Here is a 23,578-nt window from a genome sequence, read left to right as displayed (position 1 = left end):
AGTTAGAAAAGCCAAAGTCCACCTGGAACTGATTTTGATGAGGTACATGGAAGTTAATGAGAGCTTCTACAGCTTCATCAGCAGGAAGATTAGGGAAACTGTGAGTTCTCTGCTAAACAGAGCAGGACCTCAGGTAACACAGGACATAGAAAAGGCCAATGTACTCAATGCCACCTTCACCTCAGACTTTACTATTAAATTGAGTTTTACAGAATCCCACTGAGACCAGTGGGAAAGTCTAGAGCAAGGAAGACTCACCTTTGGTGGAGGAGGATCAGGTTAGAGAATATAAAAAAAATTTGGACATCCTGGTGGGAGGCAGATATAAGTGGTGATGGAGCTGACTTATATTATTGCAAGGTCACTCAATAATCTTTGAAAGAAAATTGGAATGGTTTCCTGTGGACTGGACTAGAAGAAAGCAAATGTTTCTCCAATTTTCAAGGAATGCAAACAGGAGAATGAAGGGAACTACAGGCTAGTTATGCACACTGGTCCCTAGAAAGTATTTCATGCTTCTAGAAATCATTTCCAAATATATAAATAACATGAAGGTGATTAGAAATAGTCAGCATGGATTTATGAAGAGGAAATCATCATGACTAATCTGATAGCCTTTTTATAGTGAGTGGACTAACTCAGGACATGAGAGGAGAGCAATAGATACTGTTTATCTAGACTTCAGACACTGTCTCTTGTGACATCTTTATTAAAAAAAAACCTGTGTAAATAAGGCTTAGAGTGGAGAGTGGAAAGTGAACTGGACCAAAACCTTGCTGTATTACCAGACTCAAAGGGTTGTGGTGAGCAGTGTGAAGTCAAGTGGGGGCCAGTCATTAGCACTGCATGACCAAGATTGATACTGTGGCAAATGCAGTTTCATAGCTTCACTATGACCTGACTGTGCCTCACAAAGTCATGCAGATGCTCTCCATCCCCTGACCAGGTGCAGACATCAGGTGATGTGATGCCACAGGAAGGGCTACAGCTGTCTTAGGATTCTCAGTAAAAACACTATCAAAATTAGATTCAGGATTTCAGTAGAAGCCTTTTGGAAAAAATCCTGCAGAAAACATGCTTTGTAACAGCAGTTTTCCTAAGGTCTTACTATATTCTTAATTAAAGTGTGCTTTTTCATGTGCCCAGAAACTTTGCACTGCCCCACCAAATCAGTCACAGAATGGTTGAGATTGGAAGGAACCTCTGGAAGTCATCTGGTCCAACTACCAGCTGCTCAAGCAGGACCTGGAGCCAGTTGCCCAGGACAATGTCCAGATGACTTATGAGTATTTTCAAGGATGGAAACTCCACTACCATCCTGGGCAACCTGTGCCAGTGCTTAGTCACTCACAGTAAAAAAGTGTTTCCTGATCTTCAGAGGTTACCTCCCGTGTTTCAGTGTGTGCCCATTGCCTCTGGTCCTGGCATTGAAAAGTGCCTGACTCCATCCACATTACACCTTCCATTCAAGTGTTTAGATAATCAGAGGTATTGATAAGATCAAGGTCATTGTTAAAATTCTCCTTAACCTTCTTTGATCCAGACTGAAAGTTCCATCTCTCTCAACATTTCCTCACAGGAGAGCTGCTGTAGACCCTGAATCATGCTCAGGGCCCTTTTCTGTACTCCTTTCAGTATGTCAGTGTCTTCATGTACTGGGCCGTCCAGAACAGGACCCAGTCAGTTCTTCAGGTGCTGTCCAAACACAATTTCAATGGGAAAGAATAAGCCTCTGGCAGTCAAACACAGGTTTAGCATTTCAAAGAGAATGAGACCACAAAGTTATCAGGACATTTCAGCAACCTGACATTTCTCTGGTCACCAGCACAGCTGTGGTGAATCTTTTCTGTTACTAAAGCCATGCAGTCATTTTCCTATCAGCTACTCTTTAATCTCCTGTTTCAGAAGCAATCTCCATTTTAAATTTAGAGGTTATGTTTTGGCCTTTGCTACCCCGACATAGATTAAGAGGATCCCGTCTGAAGTCAGGGAGTGGTGTGCTAAAAATTTCTCCTTTTGCACTGCCTGGGGAGGAGACTGTAAATCTGTTTATTTCTAGTCTTCTGACACTGTCTTCAGGGCCCCACTAGTTCAGGGAGTTCTGCCAGGTTGCTTCCAGCTCTTCGCGGCACCTTTGAAGGTTGGCTGCTTCTGGCTGAACTTGCTTGACACCATCACCTTTTTGCTCTATGCAATGTGTCTTTCATGCATGTGGCACTGTTCCAGTGTCCAATAAAATTCTAGTAGTTTCTGGCTCTGATCTTGTAAATATTTGTACGAAGAGCTGCTATCTCAGGCTTAATTAATCACTTTGAAATTCACTGTATTGCACTCACACATGGCCCCTCCCACTGGTGCACTATGACATGAATATATTAGAGGCTGTTTGCAGTAATCCGCAAACAATGTAAAGCATTTTTTATGGAGGAGACACATCTCTTTTTGACTAGCATTGAAACAATGCTGGATTTGATAAAGTGCCTTATGTTAACGAATGCTGGAAATCTGACCAAAATAACTCAGGCTTTCTCCAGAAGTGTTTGTCTTGTTTTATTCTGGTATAACATGTTATATTACAGATTACAGATTTTCCTTATGAATCCTTTAAGTCCCAGCACACTCTTGAATTAAAAAAAAAAAAAATCATGCATGTGTGAGACATTTTGTTTCTTGCCAGATTTTTTTTAATGCATCTAACTGATCATATTCCATTCCCCTCAGAAGAGAAAATTTATACTTTGTCATAAAAAAATAAATGCTGTATCCACTCTACCAAATGGTATGAAAAGACTCTGCTGTAATATAATATAAAATAATGATTTTCTTTTTCCATACATTTTAAGTTTTAATAGAATGGCTGGTTGCCTCCTTGCTACAGAGATCTGTAGAAGGGCTTTAAAAAATGTTCCCATGTAATTCCATTAAATTCCATAGTTCCTAATGATGAAAAATATATTTATATTATGCCATTGTTCCACTTGCTACAGGTAAGTCATAGTTCTCTTTCCAAACAGTAGCAGAAGGGGATTATGGTTTATGCTGAAAATATTTAACATTGCCATAGTAACAGTGGTGGCTTTTGAAGGCTTGAACCCTAGACACACTCTTTCCATCAGTCTATTAGCCCTTATCTTCTGTACAACATCCTTACACACTCATGTGATGCCATAGATGTGCTCAGGGTGCTAAGCCTGAAGTGTGGGTTCAGGAAAGCGCCGCCCTGCCCACACACACCAGACTGGAGCTGTTACTTGTACTGGGAATGTTGGTTAATTGGCTCATTTGAAGGAAGCTAAAACTAAATTATCCCAAGACAGCAGGTTTTGCAAATTTGGGTGTATAAAGATAAACTGTTTTGGTGAAGAGAAGATCAGACTGAGCTATAATGTGGCAACAGTTCCTGGCTTAGCACAAGAGAAGAACACTTGTGTAGCCCATCCCCTTTCTGCTGGGTACAGATGAATAAACTACTGCTAAAACATTTGACACTGTAAAGTTAGACATGTGCCACCCAGCTGAAATTAATTTGTGTGACACCTTGTTTTGGTTGCTAGCCTAATGTAAAGACTGTAAGGACCCAGTGCTGTTTGGTATTGCCTGACCAGGGCATCACAGAGCTCATAGTAGAGATTTAGAGTTAAGGGCCAAAAGGTTCATCAGTATCTATAGCTCTTGCTTAAAATCAGTCTCCCACATAAAAGCTTTGCTGCATTAAGCTAAGTGCACAGCAATTTGCATGATGAACCGCAAAGAAATTACATATGTTTCATATTTCAGACAGATAACATGCTAATTAAAATACATGAGTAGTCTGAGTCCAGGCTTAGTGAGGTTATTTAAATTTTTTAAAATGAGCAAGCACTGTGTCACACTCCCAGTCATATTCCTCATTCATATGGAAATCCCCATATGAAGTCATGTTGCTGGTTTGTCACCACATCATATTGTGTCAGGACATTAAGCTCTACCATTGTCTCTTGTCATCCCATGTGGCAGGTGTAAGTCTACACTGCGCATTCAGTCAGCCTTGGGTGCTGCTATACAAATGTACCATATTTCATGCTAACACTCTTAAATATTGTTAGAAGAAACTCATGAGCACCATCTTTGTTTTAAACAAATGTTTTCTTTCGCAGACCTGACAGGAAGTGTGACCAGCCAATGTGTGAAGAGCACGAAGATGAGAGAATTAATATTTATTGTTTGAACTGTGAAATGCCCACCTGCTCCTTGTGCAAAATCTTTGGTGCCCACAAAGACTGTCAGGTTGCTCCTCTCACAAATGTTTACCAGCAACAAAAGGTAAATATCTTTCTGTTTCTCAAAGTCCTTGAAGAAACTGACAGGACCATCAATGGGAATGTATTCCCATGAGCTTTCTGTGAGTTCCCGAAGGAGTCTGGGGTTGCCTTTGCCACCATTGAGTGTGAGTGAATGGCTCTTACAAGTCTGTTTAGAAACACAGGAAAATAAATTTATAAATGATCACACAAAAAGATATTACAATTTGTCCCAATTTTGATGTGGAGCTGAGGATCTCTCTTTTGAGTTCCTAATCCCTTTTTTGCAGTGCTTTTAGATCAGACAAACAAGTGGTATTTTCAACACTAAGAACTGGAACGAGAACAGAGCATTTCAAATCAAGTAGTTATCTATCAGACACTTTTACATTTAAGCATGCCATTTTTAAGAAAAGTTAAGTGAAAAATCTCCTCCTGCAAGTGAATGAAGAAATATTCAATAGTTGGCAGCACAGGATGTACCTAACATCTTCTGCCCTTGCTGTCACCAGTAAAAGACTTGTTTATTTTTAATACAGTGTTAATTTAAAACCTGACTCACTGGGTTATCCTCCTGAGATAAACAGCTCATTTTTCTGAAGGGCCCCAGTGGGGCAAGCAATCAGACAGGCCAAGTTTTCAATCCCAGCCTCCAACTTTGTCACACAGATACTCGTGTGTGTGTAAACTACAAATGAGGAGTTGCTTTAGGAAAGGAGTTAAAAACATCATTTTCAATCAGAAAAGGTGGGAGAAGAAGAAGTTTATTGAACTAAATCCATGCCCCCATCACCCATTTTGTGTGGAGATTTGCAAGCTGTGTCTTCCTTTCCAGAGTGCCCATGGAAAGGGTCTGTCATGCCCAAGATGAGAGGCGTAACCTGGAAGCTGCAGGATGCATGCTTCAAAGGAGCCTTTACAGAGCTGTGAAGGCCTCAGAGGATCCTGTTCAGAGCTGTGGAGACCATGAACACAGTTGTCTCTGTTACTACAAGGGTGTGCCAAGGGCCCCTTGCAGCCCCAGCACCCTTCCCAAGTTCCCTAGGACTGGCTTCTTTGTCTCTCTTAGGGATATCTCACAATCATCTCCACCCCCACACTTAGGTTATTTTCTTCCTCCACTCATTTCCCTCGTGCCAGTGGCTCAGCCTCTACCTTCTTCTCTTCCTTTTCTCCTGCCCCCTCTCACCACAACCCCAACCCCACTCCCTGCACGCCAGGGACTCTATAACACCTTGGTCCCTCCAGGTCCATGGGCCACCTCTTCTATATTCCAAGGCCAAGAGCTACAGTCCTCAGGGAAATATCACAGTGGTGTGGCTAGACACTGAAAAAACAACCCCTCAAGAGTCTTTTCTCTCAACAAACCCAATGGAAATATTTGGGGCCTGTTGAAATAACACTTCAGACAAAAGCATCTAGAAGAACTTTCTAGAACAAAGTGCTTTCCTCTTTCCAAACCACAGTTTCTTCTCCATTTAAAATTCCTAATGTCTTCATAGTGTGTTGAGGGAGGAAACAAATGTCAAAATACAAACAGATATCTTGTGGGCACATAAAGCTCCAATTTTTCTCAGTTCTGGTGGAAAGATGAAGTAATATCCTGGGTATGGCTTATTTGTCCCCTGCTCCCCACTCTTAGATGTGTCACCCTGAAGTGTGACAGCCCCTAACACTCTTCTGCTTACTGTCCCCTTACTGCCTAGTCTGAGCTGAGTGATGGCATTGCAGTCCTGGTGGGGAGCAATGACAGAATGCAAGGGATTGTCACACAGCTGGAGGAGACCTGCAAGACAGTTGAGGTAGGTACCACGTCTTTAAATGAAGTTATTTCAGTGTGACCTTGCATCTTTTGAACTTCTGGTAATGATCATTCTTTAACAGACCTCACTTTACCCAAATGCATTCCCACATCGTTTCACTAAACCATTCCTCATGGCTTTGTACATTATCAAGATGTACTGCCTAAATCAAAGGGTACATCCTGCTCAGCACCTCTGACATTTGTTATATGGTGGAGGATAAAGAGTAAGGATAACCCATATCAGCAAGTCTTGCTCAATATTCTTAGTGGAATAGGATCTCACTGAATTTAAAAGCAGATCTGCCAAAATGTCATCAATTCCCAACTCATTTAACATCTAAAATCAGATTCTAGAGCTGTAAAAGACCAGTTAGTCTGAAGTCTGACAGGTCTGGTGAACAGAGCCTTAGTCTCAGCCACAGGGTAGGCACAGCATGGTTCCCAGGTATGTCAGTGTATGTTCTGTATTTAATTGCTTTGCCTTCTGCACAAAAGTAGTGTTTTAATATGTTGTCCTTTAAGGAGTCTTGTTTTGTTGCTCATGGGAGATTAGAGTTTGAGTTCTTACTGGACTTTCTGGTGAAGGGCTTATGCTGGAAGAGTTGGAATTAGTTTTGTGTTATTCAATAGCAGAAGTGGCTTTCTCCTCCTCTGAGAGCTTTACATCAGCAAAGCAAATATAAACATCAGTTTTGACCAGTCTGAGCATCACAGAACAATAGGCTGAAAGGAGTTCATATGAATTGATTTTGTGATCAGAATTTGATGAAGCACCTAGTGAAGGAGTCACATCCTTCTCAGCCCAATTAGAATTATATTGACCCTTCAGAGCTGGAGCAGAAAGGAGAAATGGTAGGGAAAAAAAGTTAATCCAAGATGTACAGATTGTAATTAGTAAGAAAAAACAGTTACACAATCTATGTATGCAATTATGGGCAAGAAGGAACTGAAAATGCCTGAGTTTGCTTGAAAGAACACAAAACCATTGCCCCAAGTAAAAGAGAGAGCACATTAATGGCAGTCAGGACTTTGTAGTTGGGAAGCCTCCATGCCGCAAGGATAAAATTGGCTGCTATCAGGACATTGCAGACAGAAACAAGCCTTTCAAGTAGGTTAAGTGCAGAAATTTGAATGATACAAAAGCAGAAGCTTACAGTCATTTAACATTGAACTAGCTGAACCAGAAGCAAATCTTCAAACATCTAGTCTGAAGTATGGAGAAAACACTGTACTAAAAATAACTTAAAAAATACAACAGTTTCTGAAACTAGCTTCCTCGGGGTCAGCCACTCAGTTTAAAATCTAACCTTTAAAGTCAAAGCCCAAAGAAAATGCAGCCATTTTACCTTCAGATATTTTATCAGGCTTTTCACCTTTAAAGTCAAAGGTTGCAGGAAACAGAGTTTACCTTGGCCCTTCCGTGTTACATTTCAAGCAAATCACATTTCCTACTATGCAGGAGCTTTGTCTGAATTGACATCAGTTTGTCCTTGAAGATGGAAAAACTACAGCTGGAACTCAGAAATGTTTACACGTGGAAATAACACAATCCAGGATTGTCTCTTCTTTCTGCTTAACACTTTGCAGAGAATAAGAAATATCTGCTTTAGCAGAAAATACATGATCATTTGACTTTTAGCTGGAGTAAGTAATAGCCTACAGCTCTGCATTTAGCCACTGCTCCTATCCAACCTTAAAAACCAGAAAAGCAAAAACATACTTGTACAGCTTTTAACTATTGAAAAGTAGACCTAATTCATATATTATACTGAAAATTGAGAAAGGAATATAAAATGCTAAATCCTGGAAAACTATAATAAATAATTAGGTTCTGTTTTGCTCTGTATGTGAGTCTAATAACAAAGGAAAAATTACAGTGTTTTTTCAAATGCTAAGAGCACAGGCCGGTCAATACAGGTCCTTTGGAACGAGCAGTGGGATTCATGCTCAGTAGCAAGGACTCCTTTCTTTTTGATGTAGCTGTGCTTTAAAAAACAAAAAGGCTGAGAACTTTTTAGAATGCAAAGTCATGTATTTGTTAACCTTTTTCATTACACAGAATATGATTAGAGTAATTCCGTCAGGCAGAGACTTCATATGGGAACTTTTTATACAGAAAGAGAATATTTCAGAAATATTTCAGCATTTGCAGTTAGAAAGTGAGAGTGCAGTTTTGCACTCTCACTCTTGAGATTCACAACTCTGTAGTATCTGCTGGCAGGAAATATTATCTATTAGTGCTTAAAGACAGGGAAGGATCTCTCAGGGCACCGTGCTATCATTTGTTTGTTCTTCCCCCCCTAATATTTGTCCTGTGTCAAATGACAAAGATAGCACACACCTGTCTTGAAATTAAGGTTGTTTTTCAAGTGATCTGAATGACATTTCACGGGGAAAAAGCTAGGAGAGGAGTGGGAGAAGATTATTTGAGGTTTGAACATAGAAGGACACGCAGAAACCACGACTCACTTGATTTGAAAACTTCCTTAACCCCATCTTATAATTGCACTGATCAAGAATTTCTGGGAAGTGACAAGGACTGCCAGAAGGGCAGGACAGGCCTGCACCCCAGCGAGGAGTGCTTGTTTAGCCTAGCCCTCCTCACTGAGAAGCAGAAGTGGACACTTGGGTCGATGCATCAAGATGTTTCAATCCCCTCTCAACCCTCATGTAGACAATGATTTTTAGCCAAATGTAGATCTCTGAAAGGCTTTCTCCTTTGAATGATACAGAGCAGACTATCACCACTCATAAGAATGAGGTCTGGCTGGAAGTCAAGAAAAAAATGGGATTCTCTCTCTCTAGCCAAGTGCTGTGAATAATAAGTCTTGTCACTACCAAAAATTCTGTGGGACTGTAAATACTCCTGTGCTGCCAGAATCTCAGCACTATGCCTCAAGGGACGAAGATGAGGAATCAATTCAGCCTCAGTTTCTAGGGAAGAGATTTAAACAATCACCACCATCCACAACCAGGTCTAACCACAATAAGGTTATGCCCTGGGGCACACAGGTGACTCAAGTACTTCCATTTGGTAGACCTCAGACATTATATATAATCTGTCCCTCCTTTCCTCCCCATAAATTCTCCTTTACAAGTGCAGTTTGTTCTTCTTAGAGAGCCACTCAATGCAGCAGTCATCAAACCCATCCTCCTAACTCAGTGAAAGATGCTGTTCTCTGGTTGGAGGGACAATAGAAGTGTCTCAAGAAACAATGTGAAAATCAGTGCCTGAACATACGGTTGGAATCTGATTCCTCCTTCTTGTCTTTGTGCTTCTGTCACACACCATTTTCTTTGCAGAACCTCTACCTCATTCAGTGCACAGTAAATGAAATATAATGGACACCTCTTGTCCAAATAGAGTCTAAGAGGGCGTATGTGAAAATCGAGCCAGGATTGTTCCAGGTACTCTGGCGGAAAAAGAAAATTCTCCAGAGCTGTTTGAGATGCTCACTCTTTTTAAAACCATTCTGTTCACGCAAATGGACCCAGCTGCTAATACGGTGGGAGCTTTTACTTTTTCTGCAGACTTTGATGTATCACTACAGACATCATAAATACCTTTTTGCTTTTTTTAGCAGACTCACAAGTTATACAATAACCTGTTTGGGGGCTTTCAGTGGCTTGAAACTCAGAGTTTGAGAAGAGTTTTTAAACTTTTGTTCCAACAGCTTGGACTTTGAAAATTACAAAAGTCTCCGGGGTCATTCAGAATCCTTTGCACTGTTCAGAAAGAGAAATTTCTTTTATGAAAATGCTTCCAAGTAACTGTAAAAATAGAAACCCTTTTAAGAACATAACATGTTTAACATAAACCAAATGATTCACAGGAATGCTGCAGACGACAGAAAGAACAGTTGTGTGAAAAATTTGATTATCTCTATTCTGTACTGGAAGAAAGAAAAAATGAGATGACACAAATAATCACTAGAACCCAAGAGGAGAAACTGGAACACATCCGCTCCCTGATGAAGAAGTACGCGGATCACTTGGAAGCAGTGTCAAAACTAGTTGAATCAGGAATCCAGTTCATGGAAGAACCAGAAATGGCTGTGTTTTTGCAGGTATAATGTCTATAAATAGAGATAGAAAAATAATGATGTGTTTATTGATATATAAGTATTTCTCAATTGTAGACCCATTCAGAGTTTGTTAATCTTCAAGTGAACATTTATACAAACTCATTTTTTAAACACCTGAATCAGCTCAGACAAATAACTACTCTTCTTGTGGGCAGTATCCAAATCAAGAACATGAGTATTTGCTATTTGCACCAAAATATACTATCCCGTGTATGAATTTCTGGTCCCCTTAGAAGAAATAGGAATTGAAACTTTTTCCAGCTAATGTTTATTTTCCCATCAATATCATCGGGGAACAGTATGCTTATGTGTATATGAACTTCTGAGAATTATAGGTTTCACTTGTAAATTGACAAAATTAACTTTTCAGTTATTTATGTGCTAAATTACATTTTTATGCTTTTAGTTTTTTTGGGGTTTTTTTCTTCTGTTTTCTTACTATAAACTTAAGCAAGATGAGTAGGAAATCATTAGCAGCCTGTCCAATGAATTCATTGGTGTAGAATTTCTGTCTTGCAAGTTTACAATTCCTCTGTAGTAAAGGCTGGAAGGGCATTTTCTACCAAATGGAACAAAACCAAAATAAAACAACCAACACTTACTTTCATCAAAGAATTGCCTTTGAATAGTACAATAGTATTCCAAGGCAAATAAACAGAATTTTGTTGTCTCCAAAAGGTTGCCCTCATGGATAATCAAAGATGTAATTACTGTGACTAAAGAGGGTAATGGTAACAGACCAAATTCTTTTCACCACAAACACAACCACAAAGGAAAAATATTTCTCTTTTTTTTTAACCAACTTTCATATTTCCCATCATATTCACATTTTAATTAAACTACCTTTGGAGAACTAAACGGTTTACTGAACTGTATACTAATTACCTTCCAAATTCCATCTCATTCCTAGATGTCATGGCTGTCAGTTATGAAATCCTTACTAGCTTTTAAAAGCTGCCAGTGTAAGAACTATTTCTCAGTGCATAAAATATCTGAAAAAATTGATTCATTTGAGAATCAGTTATTTCTTTTTTGTTTCCACAGAATGCCAAAACATTGCTACAAAAGTAAGTATTTAAACTTGAGACTCTTGTTTTTTATAATCACTTAAAATTTATAAATATCTCTTCAAATCCAATGCCAATAACCAGTCTCAATTTCAGAATTACTGAAGCTTCTAAAGGATTTCAAATGGAAAAAATAGAGGATGGGTATGAAAATATGAACCAATTCACAGTGAATCTTAGTAGAGAAGAAAAAATAATACGAGAAATTGATTTTGACAGAGGTATGTAATTTATTATTTATTATTATTATTCACCAAAATTTCTTTCTTAAATAGCAGCTGTGTTTGATTCACATGATGATACTGAGTAGGAAGCCTCGAATCAGATATTTCTCTCTATGCCAAAATGTAACCAGAGCATTATGTATCAATTATAATCAAATCTAGGTTTATTTCTTTGAAGTGCTAGGATGCCTCTGCATATTTTTTAGGATAACTGGTGTGATTATACTAAAGAAAAACCATTGCTAGAGACCTTCCTCTGGAAACAACCTGAGCCACAACTGCAGACCACAGGATATGTCAAATGGCACAAAAGCAACAGTCTGATCCAGTTTGAGCATCTGGTTTAGGCGTGTTGGTATCTCAAACCTCCAGTCATGCATTGCCAACCACTGGCCTGGTAAAAATTGTGAGGACAGCTTCAATGGCATTAAACATATACCTAGAATTGGAAGAAGGACATTTTTCATGACAGATTGTGCCAGATCCCAGGTAGCCTGTCCCCAAAACACGCAGGGCTGTGCTGCACATTCCTCATGAGGATAACTGCATTGACAGGAATTTCTGTCCTCCTTCCCATGGAAAGGGCCATCTTAAGATTTTAACCAGCATGTGTGTTCGGCCCCAAAGATCCTGCTGGCAGCTCCAGGGCAGTGCCCAGTCCAGGCTGGTGGGAGCAGGCTCCTCTCTGCCAGGCAGATTGTCAGTGACTTTGCTGTGCAATTGCAAATGGATTTTTAATTACCTAAAGACTGAAGCCACATGGTGCTCAACCTGTCCTTTTGCACATGTTTTATCAGAGGAGGAGGGAGAAGAAGAAGAGGAGGAGACAGAGGATGGCGAAGGCCTGGGTGAAGTCCACACAGAGTCATCAGGAGAGGAGGAAGAGGAGGAAGAGGTGGAAGAGGAAGGCATGGAGAGAGCACCACAGCCACCTCAGCAGGACTCCGAAGCACAGAGTGCAGGGGGAGAGCTGCTGGCTGAACCCACTCCAGCTGCCCCAGCTGGTCAGGTAAATGTCTCTGCTGTCCCACTGACCTGCCAGTTAAGCTGAGTGCACCTGGCAGAGCCAGAAAATGCTCCCCTGTGCCCTGTGGGCACCAAGTCAGGAGCAGGGCTAAGGGAGTTGATGCACTGGAGGGCAAAATTATTTACTGCCCTTGTACCCATATATGAAACTTTACTTCAACCTGTGCATGTATGACTTGATAAGCAAAAAATTAGCTGCTAGATAAATTAAGATATATATATGGGATACATAAGTTATAAATAAAAAGGACTCAGTTTGGGAGTTAAGTGCATTATAACAAATGTTCTGCTTGCTATGATTTAACTCAGACTAACTGTTATAAATCAGATTATTTTTAAAATATTTATACTAAGAGAATTTGGTATTCCCTCTGGATTTTGGAGGCTTTCCACCACCAGTTTTCAGATTATACTTCTAATCTGTTTTCTGTGAATGGTGCTTGCTGCCTTCTGCTCTGATCATTCTTGGGATATGTCTAGGTAGATGCAAGAATATCATACCAAACAGGAGAGGAAACTGCCTCTTACAACCTAACAGCAAACAGGTTCAGGGTGTGAATATTTTAAGCCAACACTTTTCTTAGGGAATTTGACTAGAATGAGACCATAATTACTGCATATTCTAAAAGATGTACATTTAAAAATATACTTCATGTGCTACTTTAGTTTGCTTTGCATACCATTGACTTAGTAAAGTCTCCTCTTACACAATTTACTCAGTGAAGTTGCTGAGGGGGTAAAGGCTACTGTGAATATATTTGAGGAGGCCTATGTGAAAGCAAGAAAGCACACAAAGGATCTTTGATTGTAGCAAGCTCCCCACATAAAACAAGTGAAAATAAATACTATAGATTCATTCTTTCTTTGATCTAAAAACTTTTGTGAGTTTTCACCAGTCATGTGAAGATCTTAAATTAGGCTTTACTGATTTAATCAAAATTTGAAGATTTGCAGTGACTTAACTAAACTTGTGTTCCCTAACTAATGCAAGGTTTTATTCAAACAAGAACTAGACATAAGCAATTCTGCCCACCAACATGAATTCTGTAATTTCTTAAGGCTAAATAGAGAAAGGTACAGCATGCTGCTCTAGACATTGTAAAATGCCATTAGGAGATAGTCAGGCATAAAGACAGACATGGTTTGTGAGTGCTGTGGTGTAGGGGATACCTGTATTTGAGTTTTTGCCTTCTGGTGTAAAAAGGCAAAGCAGAAATGCAGTGGTGATAGCAGACTGTGTGCAGAAACCCCAAGAGCTTGATGCAGGTAGAGAGGTGCAGTTCATCTGGCTGCTCTTCTTCCTAGCACAGCAACAGTGCTTGGCTTACAGCATTAATGGCAAGGCTCACGGTGGGCAAATGCTTCTCTCCAGTATTCCCTTTATTCTGACTGCTCATATCAACAGACTCACTGGCAAAAGTGTTACTCTTAACCTAAAACCCAACAAGCCATTTGAAGGTACCTACACCTCTTATTCGTGGCTGGTATGGGTTCATGAAGCTCTTACATAGAATTCCTTAAGATTTTAGAATTGAATTGATGGTTTATCTGAATTAAGGGACCCCTTGCTCATTTCTTTCTCAGTTAGCACCCCCTTCCCAGCTAGTTCTACAGTCCTGTTCTATTGTTGGGCTCATTTATCTTCTTTCTCTTGTTTATGTTATTCAAATGATAGTTACTTTTGCTTAGAATTTTGATTGCAATTCTTTCAGATCTTATTAGTAGAACAAACCTATGCCTTGCAGTTATATCTAACAAACACAACATGCAGAACAATGTGGCTACAGCAGGAAGGTAACGTGGTGCACTCTGCTTGTTCTTCTCTTTATCTGTCCTGATTAAGGATGTTGTTGTGACACCAAGTGGTTCTCAACAGACTCCTGAGTCTGACACTCAAGTGCCGGCCACAGCTGAAACCATCGATCCCTTGTTTTACCCTAGCTGGTATAAGTCCCAATCACGGCGACCAAGCAGTCCAAGCTCAACCCCGGTGAGTGGGCTGGGGAAAGTAGGGACTCCTGTTTCTCTGGAAACAAGTGCAAAGAAGGCAGAAGCCCCGACAGCAGCAACAATCGAGGAGAATGCACCAGGGAGTGGTAAGGAAAGTAATGCCACTGCAGCGATGTCCAAGGTCAGTGTTTCCGAAGTCACCCCAGAGGGCTGTGACGTGCAGCAAGGCGGGAACAGCAGTTGTTAAGGAAAATGTGACTTCATTTTCCTCTGCATGCTAAAGAATAAGAACAATTTCAAAAATATGAAAACAGCACAAATTGTTGTTTCAGCAAATCCACTGGATTTATAGATGGTTTCAATATGTGACAAGCTGACTGTAGCTTCAAAGCAGCATGCTGGTGGTTGCTTGTGCTTACCTGCCAGTGCACCTTGCTTGTGCCAGCTGTTATCCAAGTTACTCATGCACAGGAGCTATTGGAGAGGCCAGTGGTGTCTCTGCACATCAGATTCTTGCATGTGTTAGTGACAGAGAAATCCTGTGCAAGAGATTACTCTCATCACCTGCTGACAGTCTGTGTATGTGCTGTCCTACCATGACTGGCTGAGCAGCTATGGCTTGGCTTCGCCTTCTGCAGCTCTGTGGCTGCACCTGGAGTCCTCCCCCATGTGAGCACGAAGCTATGCAAACACCCAGAGCCTTCTTGTGCGTTTGATTGCCGCTCAGTAAGGAGTCTGATTTCCTGGGTTCAGATCTGTGGCAGAGGGATTGTTCCAAGGATTCTTGAGACTTGATTAAAAGAGAGCATGAAGATAATACATTTCAGCTCAGTGTTAGACACTCAGCAGCATGATAGGATAACAGATACTGATGTGTTGAGTACAGAGGATGTTTTCCTTAAAATGACAATATTAGAGTTGGTATAACCTGAATTTGAGCAATCCTCCTTCAGCACATGTTTATAAACTCCACATGGGCCAAAGATATAAGGAACAGAGCTGAGGGAGCTGTGCAAGGATTTGCACACTACAGCTCCAGTGTCTGGTGACCAGCCCATGAGCAGCACTCTGTAAATCAAACCATCATAATTTACAGGTTCTAGCCACATGTTTTAACAAAGCTCTTACCTGTATGTGTGCAATGAGGGGAGATTATGTTTATGTGAGAGAGAGAAAGCAAAAGTGGGTATTAAGTATCTTGTGCTGTTTCCTTTAAGTCTGGATATGACTATATAGCGTATATAAGCAGCTATATAGTCAACAATTACAGACTGTAAGACAATAGATAAACAATCATGTGCCAGGCAAAAAGTTAGGAGAAGGAGTTCACAGACATATGATAAAAGGGGCATTTATCTTCTGCTAGAGGTTTCAGTCAGTGACACTTGAATTTGGTGGCTGACTTCACTGACTTTCTTAACAAAAGCAACATTTTGCCACTAAATTTCAGTGGCTATTTTTCAAGTCAGGGTTTGATTTGGGAATATTTGAGTGGAATTAAAAACAAAAGTACTTTAAAATTATCAAACCTACTATGACATTATCTTCTTAATTATATTCAAAATGAGCTGGCAAAAAATAAATTCACAGTGAAATTTATTGGTGCTGTTTCTTCTTATCAGTTACATTGATGACCAGGCAGCTTAACCTCACCATAGGTAGGTAAATTCAGTACTAGGTTAATTTCCTGATTGATGTGGGCAGCTATCTGAAAAACAACAGCAGCCTGGTACCCAGCTTTCTTCATTGAGTACCAGGAGCAAAAACAGGCACATAGGAAAAATGTCAGTTCCTGTTGGTATGTGAGTTTTGCTGCATCTCAATATTTTCCCAGGTCACAGGTGACACTGGCATTTTGGAAGAAGGAGGAGGATGTTGAGAAGAGTAGCTCATGATTCTGGTGATGTGAGAGAAAGGAGCAGGGGAAACAGCTGAGGATGGGATTGCCATTGGGCTGGAGACAGAGCAAGAGATAGGAAAGCACAAGAAGCAGAAAAGTGCAGAAGAATAGAAAAAGCAGAGTGACCAAGTGAGGTGATGCCGTGAGATGATGCTGTGGTCAGATTTAAGGATCTAAGCTGAGCTCTGTCTATGTAACAAAGGAAATGACTGCTGTCATGTGGCAGCAATCATTTTCAAGTATGTGAACTTCAGCTCTGTATTTTTCCTGCATGTGGTTTTACACAACCCACTCTGAAATGCTATATTCCCTTATTTTTTATTTTATTTTTTTTTAACCCAGCTGATGTTCTTCACACCACTGTATTTAGTCCCTTCCTCTAATTAAAGTATATCATGGAAAAGTGCTGTGGAAACAGAGCTTTTTCACGGAACATAGTGATAATGACTAGTTCATGTGATGACAACACTGGTGAAGCACTCTTCTTATTTTCTCACAGGAGTTAGCATTCTGCACAACACTTTTGGCATTTCTTATCATACTACATCATCTTTGGAATCTGATTCAATACATGATTTGTACTTTCATGGGTAGGAAATATTTCATTTTACCATTAACTAACAGTTCAAATAGTGCATCTGGTGATGTTCCTACATAGCTTTAAAGGATTTTTTCCCTTTCTTCCTATCCAAAAACATCATGCTAGTTCACAATACGAGCTGCCTAAGTAATTTCTTCCTCCTCACAAATGCCACTCTTCAGCTTACTCCTGCATGGTTAAACATTGCATCTCCCTGGTTCAAAATGAAAAGAGACATTTACTGTTGCAGATATATGGGCTTGTATTTCAGTTGCTGTTCAGATGACCAGCAGCATGGAGAACCTGTTGGTTGACAGATGTGAAAAACACCAAGCTTGCTCAGTCCAACTAGTCGGGGAGGAAGAGTTGGAGAGTAATGATTGCCATCAGAGGGGTTAAGGTCAGGAAAACAAATCCACTGAGTAATCCTGCTGCCAGGATTAGCATGGCAAGCAAATCACTTGTACTCCCTTGGGTGGATGGCTCAAGCCCTACTCTTCAGAGGTCCCCATGGAAATAATGGAAAGGGTCCTTTCACACCCCAGCTCACACAGAACACCCCCACATTCCCTTCAAGTCCCACCGCAGATGGTCAGAGCTATCTCTCCCACATTCCCAGTGAACATGGAGTACCAATCATGACCCTGAAATGCAGCATTTGCAGGAATCCCACACAATTTAAACAAAGGCTTTTGTTCCTTAAGTCACATTAAGAGCTGAAATATCCACAGGATCAAGGACTAAGAACTTCACTACCAAGTGAAGTTGTCCCAAACACAAACTCTGTAATCTACACCTTAACTATTCCGTAACATCTCTTCTGGAGTAACCCCTTTTTGGTAGGCAATATCCATGACTTAGTTCTTCCAGCTCTAAATCTGTAGCACTCTTAGGTAAGACATATATGTGTGTTCAATTTTCAGTGTGATATGGCTGATCTACAGAGAGTTCTGTATTATGACTGGGATATTTAACGTTACTTACTGAAGACCAAAGCCTCTGACTCAAAAGACTTTAGTTGCATAAATTAGCCAAAAGGATTCACTGTGTGGTAGTAATTTGAATTTGAAGAGCATTGGACGATGTGAATCTCAATTAAGTTCATGGATCATCATTTAATCTTCATTTACTTGTGTTTGTTTTTGAAGATTTGTTGTATCATTAATAAAGGACATAGAGGTTGTTTTTACTCCTGGGAAATCAGGCATGTGAAGAGCACTATGCTTTCTTTCCCCTCTCTTTCTTTTTTAATTCAGAATACCTTTTGAAATTAAAAATAGACAAATGCAGAAAGTCTTATTTCTACCATTTGAGACCTCTTTCTATGTGGTCTCCAGTGACATCTTTATGATTTATTTAATAATGAAGTAGAAAGGAGGTGAAGGAAAAAGACATTTTGGTCTCAGATTCTATTTGCATAAAAATGGTTTTATTCTTCATGCATAGTGAAGTGGCTGGTTAGATAGTTTAAGTGTCTTTATCTTTCATATGAAAGATCAGGCCACTGCCCTTGTTCCTTTGTGTGATAAGCCCCTGAAAGTCAAATAACAAAATTACTTTGAATAACTGTATAATTATTTATAATAATAATATAAATCTGCATGACTGTCATCATTAGAGCAGCATATAATTTATCTTCAAGCTCTTTTAATAAAATGCACCAATAGGGTTTTCATCATATTTCAGCAGCAAAAAGAGTTCCACTATAAATTCCCAACATTTACTTTATTTAAGGGTCGTTTCACTCAAAGAAATTGTAATGATACATCTATGAATTTCCTCCAGAGTGTGGGAGGGTGTAGCAGCAGGGATAAGGAACAGGAGCTGCAGCCCACAGGTGTACCAATTGCTTGGTGTAAGAAGGGCCAAAAGAAGATTATTCAGCATGAGCAAAATAGATAACTCTGCACTAGACGGCTTCATCCTTCTTCAGGGAGTGGCTAAGTCAGCAGTGCGGTCACCACGGGCTGCTTCTGCCTCTGACAGAATGTCTTACATGTCCTGTAAGAGAGAGTTCAGCAGCAGCTGCTGCTTCTCACTTGGCACCTCTTCCACCTGCCTGCTGAGTGTGAGGTGACATTGCTCCCAACCCAGCTGCCTTTGTTCAGTGACTAAAGCTGGGGGGATCTGAGCCTCTGGAGATGACAACCAGCAGCAAATGATTACAACATGGAGAGCAGGAATAGCACTGTTGAACTGCCTTGCAACCATGAGAGGGATGTATTAGTGGCTGGTGACACAGACATTAGCAAGCAGCCCTTTCCAGTGCATGGGAGAAACAGATCTCAGAGTCCCACAACTTTCCCTCATCATATTTTGTCAGCAACATCTCTCATGCAGTGAAACTATATAGATTTGTGAGTGTTCATGAATGTCTTGGTTTGTCTGTGTCTGTGGTTGCAGTTTATTTCACCTAAGATGAAGTACTGAACCGTGCATTCCGTTGCTCAAATTCCCCATAAGAAAAGAGTCTGTCTGTGGCTCCAAAGGATTCCAGCATATACATTTAGTCTGAAAGGAAATGCAAGTTAATCGTCCACAAACAGTGGCCTGATCTAACTTCCCTTTGCAGCCAGCAAGTACAGTGCTTTAATTCCATGAGGATATAAAATATAATCGGGACTGAACTGTTTGGGAGGAGAAATACTAATGGAATGGCCTATGCTAATCTTGTTTCATTTGTTTTAAAATTTTCTATTACTTGCTTACCACCTTATGCCATCTGTCAGAATTACCATAAGGACAGTCCTCTCTGTATTCATGTACTGTAGTTCTCTTTGCCCTGCTGCTGAGTATTTCAATTTCAGCTGGTAATACTTCAATTTTTTTCCATGAGACAGCTTTAAATCACATCAGAGAGGTCAGTATTTAGCTAAGTTTTAGCTGATTGGATGTCATGTCAATATGCAGACAACATGGACAAAAGAAGATCATTGAAAACCAAAATAAGGCTAAGAGATTACACTGTGATCTTTTCCCACTTTCCCATCAGGGTATAAAAGGCGTGGTCCCACATTTTAGCACAGTGCTTCTCTGGAATGTTTGCACAAGCATGGCAGCAGAACACAAATAATAAACGTTCTCTTCACCAAATTGGAAACTCAGTCTTTCCAATCTGCTCAGGTAAAGAAGACAGATACCTACTTTAATCCAGCTGTTCCAAGCAGGATTTCTTGCTCAGGAGAAGGCAGCCTTGCAAGGCTGGATCTTGCAGAAATTGTGCTAAGGGTCTCCATTCCCTCTGGCCAGCCCAACACAGCCTTCCCACAGTTTTCCCCCAGAGCAGAACACCCGCAGGCATGGCCCAGGTAGCTCTCTTCCAAGACACCAGCTGCTGCTCCAAAGGCTCTCTGCTCCCTGCAACAAGTGTGTTTAGTGCTAATGAAAGATCCAGGAATGCATACAGCAAAAATGAACTTGAGATTTGCAATCTAGGTCTTGATATACCTGTATTTTACTTTTCCTTAGGTAGAAAATTGATGAGTTTATTCTTGTACCATTAAAAAATCTGCAAGGTTTGACTGAATGAAAATGAGTCATCTATTCTCCATGAAGCTGAGCTTTTTGTAGGAGACCCTTGAATCAGCTGGTATAGAAGCCCAAATCAAACTCTGTTTCAATCTTCTTCCTAAACATCTCTTAAATTTCATCCTGGGCAGGGGGTGGGAGTGGGGGGGAAAGTGTTCAGCCTGTACCTGAACTATAGGACAAACACTAGATGCAAGAAACTCAGTTAGCAGTCAAGAAATTCTGCCTTTGCCTCTCAGTAGTTTGACTCAGTGAGTTGGGGCTCAGTGATAGCAGCTATGTCTGTGGTCACTCTGACTGATGTTCAGTTGCTGGCAAATTTTGCCTGTAAATTTCCGTTTTGTATCTTGACTTTGTGCTTCAGGTGAATTTTTTCCCCCTTAGTTTGGCAATACATGCAGAGGAAATCAGGAAAGTGTTGATTGTTCCTCTTTTAACACCTCCCTCTCCCTTAATTTTGAGAATTACCTGGGTGATTCAGAGGCAGCAGTGATGAGTCGTGAGGGCAATGCATTAAGACCAGATTTCAGACAACAGTTTCTCATAATTAATATGAGTGGCAAATACTTCACCTGAAGTTTTCCTTCAAATAGTCTGCTCTGCTGTTTGACTGCTGAGTCATAGATACCATCTGATTTATGGATATTTCATTTTTCTCAGTCTATTACTCAGAAAAGGATCTCCACAATGAGAGTTTGGACAAAATTATTTTTTCTGTTGAAATTAATACAAAGCCAGGCTCACCTAGACATTGTCTTTCTGTGACTTGCTCATTTAAATACTGAATTCTACCTCCATTCAGCCTCCTCTTCCAAGCACCACTCGTTCTGTTCATTGTTAATGAGTTTGGAAAGGAAAATAGAATGTGAACAAAAAATATTTCTTAATCACAGATGAACTGTTTCTGGTTTGCATCACATTATGGTAGTTGTATGTCACAACCACACAAACCATCTGCTTGTGGAATATTTGGTTAGTTATCTTACTGCCTTGGGGCAGCCCAGGCTTTCAGTGCAGCCATTCACTCACCTCTGGAAAGCAGCACTGGTAGTCCTGAACCCACTGGAGATGGATCAATATTTAAATGCCAGCCTATTTGACTGAAAATCCCAGTGGTGGTAATTAGTTAACTGGGCCTGAGCCCCAGTGTTGGGGTCACTCCACTTGCAGGGTTTCCAAGCTTGTGAGCAGGCAGGGGCTGGACTGCAGCACCCTGCAGTGCCCACCTACCATGCATTTAAAATGGAGATAAAGACCAGGGGGCTGCATGTGCAGCCAAAATTAAATGGAAAATAGGGAGACAGACATATCAAACAGTGATGATTCAGCCTTGTATCTCTTTTCAGGTGATTTATCTCTTTTCAGGTGATATATATTCCTGGCATCTTTGCAATAATCTTCAGGTCATTAAGTAAGAGACCGGTGACTAATTAAAAAACCCTGTTATCCCTGGCTGTCAGCCAAGAGGTGGTGCGATGTTCAAACCGTGCTACAGATGTCAAACACAGACATCATGCCTTTGACTGAGCAGAAAATGAGGATCTCACGGTCCTGGAGGATAAGTGATCTGAATTTCTCATTGCTCTTTTCAATTTAGAGAGCACCCTATAAAATCTGCATGAGTCTATTTCAGCCACTGAAGGTGGTGATCGAAATACAGATCAGTCACTCAGAGCACTCCTGGTTCAGCACTTCTGTACACAGAAGTGGTTTTTGTTCATGATGAAACACTTGCTGTATGACTTATTCTATTACAAAATGCCTTACTGAGAAAACATAGCTGTCATTTCCCCCATTAGTGCTGATGAGCCTCTTCAACATCTGGCAAAAGATTTGTTTTTAAAATACATTCATTTTGATACTTATGCACAATTTCAAAGTTTAGTTTTATAAAATAAATAAATTTATTTTTTAAAAGAAATTGAGTCTGTGCCTGACCAACATGCAGGTCAGTTCCAAGCTTGCCTCTAGTGACAGTGACTGCAATCTGTACTCGATACCCTATCAATACCTGATCAATAATTGTGACTGAATCCAAAGCTCTAAGATCAGAATTTATCACCGCTTCCTTGGACTTCACCTGGGAACTGTGTGAGATGGACAGAAAGAAGCTTGATTTAATATCTTGCTCATCACTTGGCTGAGTGCTGTGCAAGCAGGCCAGCATTGCTAACGGGCAAGCAGAGATTGCAATGTGAGATTTGACGTGACAGACATCCATCTGGGCAATCACAGTGCTACTCACTGAGCAATTTTGGAGTTTTGGAGCGGAGTCATAGCTTGGATAACAGCTTCAGTTGCTGTGGTTGCAGTAAGGAGCAGATTCAGGCAACTGGAGACATGGAAAAATGAGCACACAAAGAAAATGTGGTAGCAGCAACAGCTGATGAGGGAAAAAAATATGGTAACTGTGGCCAAGACTCTTCTGTTATGTGGTGGCTTTGCGGAATGACAACAGGTTGCTTTAGCTGACAATCTGGCTTTTTGTCCTGCACCTCCACTGGTTTTATCCCTCAGAGAAGCTGTGCTGCGTCCACATCACATATACACCACTCTCACTGCCTGCATGCTTACAAGAGCCCAGGTCAGTCAGTCACTCGCAATGTGAGCAGCACAGGATGAGCCTCCAAGCATGGGATGTGTCTGTCTACACACCTCAAAGCTATGCTGCCTCTGTTATCTGATCCTATGAATGGAGCTCCAGGGTGAATCACAGTCTGAACTATCACTCTGTGTCAGTCATTGGATTTGCAAAGGTGCCATTTACAGAGGAAGAAAAAGCTTTGATATACAAAAGTCCATATTAGTCAAAGACTGCCTGACAGAAACAGACAAGACATTAAACCATTACTATGTTTGCTACTTCTCCCTGAAAGCTAACAGCGAAGTTTCTACAACATGGATTAGACTGATTACTGCTGTGGAGAAGTTCTTAGAAGGTCTTTACTTCACATTTAACTTGTTAATCTGAAGTCATATCTATTTGTGTGACAAAGCAGCAGTAAGAGGAAGAGGGAAGAACTGGTAATCATGAGTAGCTTCCTGGCACTGGTGACCAGTGTGTACTATGTGATCAGCACTTACTCCTGCAGCCTCTCAATAGGATCCTTCCTTTGCTATACAGCTCTCCAGCA

At 40.5% G+C, this 23,578-nt stretch overlaps 1 protein-coding gene across 6 annotated transcripts in view; it reads left to right on the top strand.

The window, feature by feature from the left end:
* The window catches only part of TRIM55 (tripartite motif containing 55), a 37,237-nt gene that overhangs the window by 5,058 nt on the left and 8,601 nt on the right, over window positions 1-23,578 (top strand). Inside the window, exons 3-10 of one of the 6 annotated variants that reach the window (XM_014257717.2) lie at window positions 4,137-4,302; window positions 5,987-6,082; window positions 9,918-10,151; window positions 11,214-11,236; window positions 11,321-11,457; window positions 12,258-12,469; window positions 14,330-14,617; window positions 16,836-16,926. In XM_014257717.2, coding sequence (XP_014113192.1) covers window positions 4,137-4,302; window positions 5,987-6,082; window positions 9,918-10,151; window positions 11,214-11,236; window positions 11,321-11,457; window positions 12,258-12,469; window positions 14,330-14,617; window positions 16,836-16,926 — 1,247 coding nt within the window. The remainder of the gene's footprint in view (window positions 1-4,136; window positions 4,303-5,986; window positions 6,083-9,917; window positions 10,152-11,213; window positions 11,237-11,320; window positions 11,458-12,257; window positions 12,470-14,329; window positions 14,618-16,835; window positions 16,927-23,578) is intronic. The other 5 variants (XM_014257724.2, XM_014257705.2, XM_005517119.3 and 2 more) reach the window with 5 other exon arrangements.

This window comes from Pseudopodoces humilis, chromosome 1 (genome assembly GCF_049639895.1).
Source record: "Pseudopodoces humilis isolate 2021_Gansu_Grassland_sample_001 chromosome 1, ASM4963989v1, whole genome shotgun sequence".
Taxonomy (NCBI): domain Eukaryota; kingdom Metazoa; phylum Chordata; class Aves; order Passeriformes; family Paridae; genus Pseudopodoces; species Pseudopodoces humilis.
Note: the sequence above shows the minus strand (reverse complement) of the source record. Positions and strands in the feature narration are given on the sequence as shown.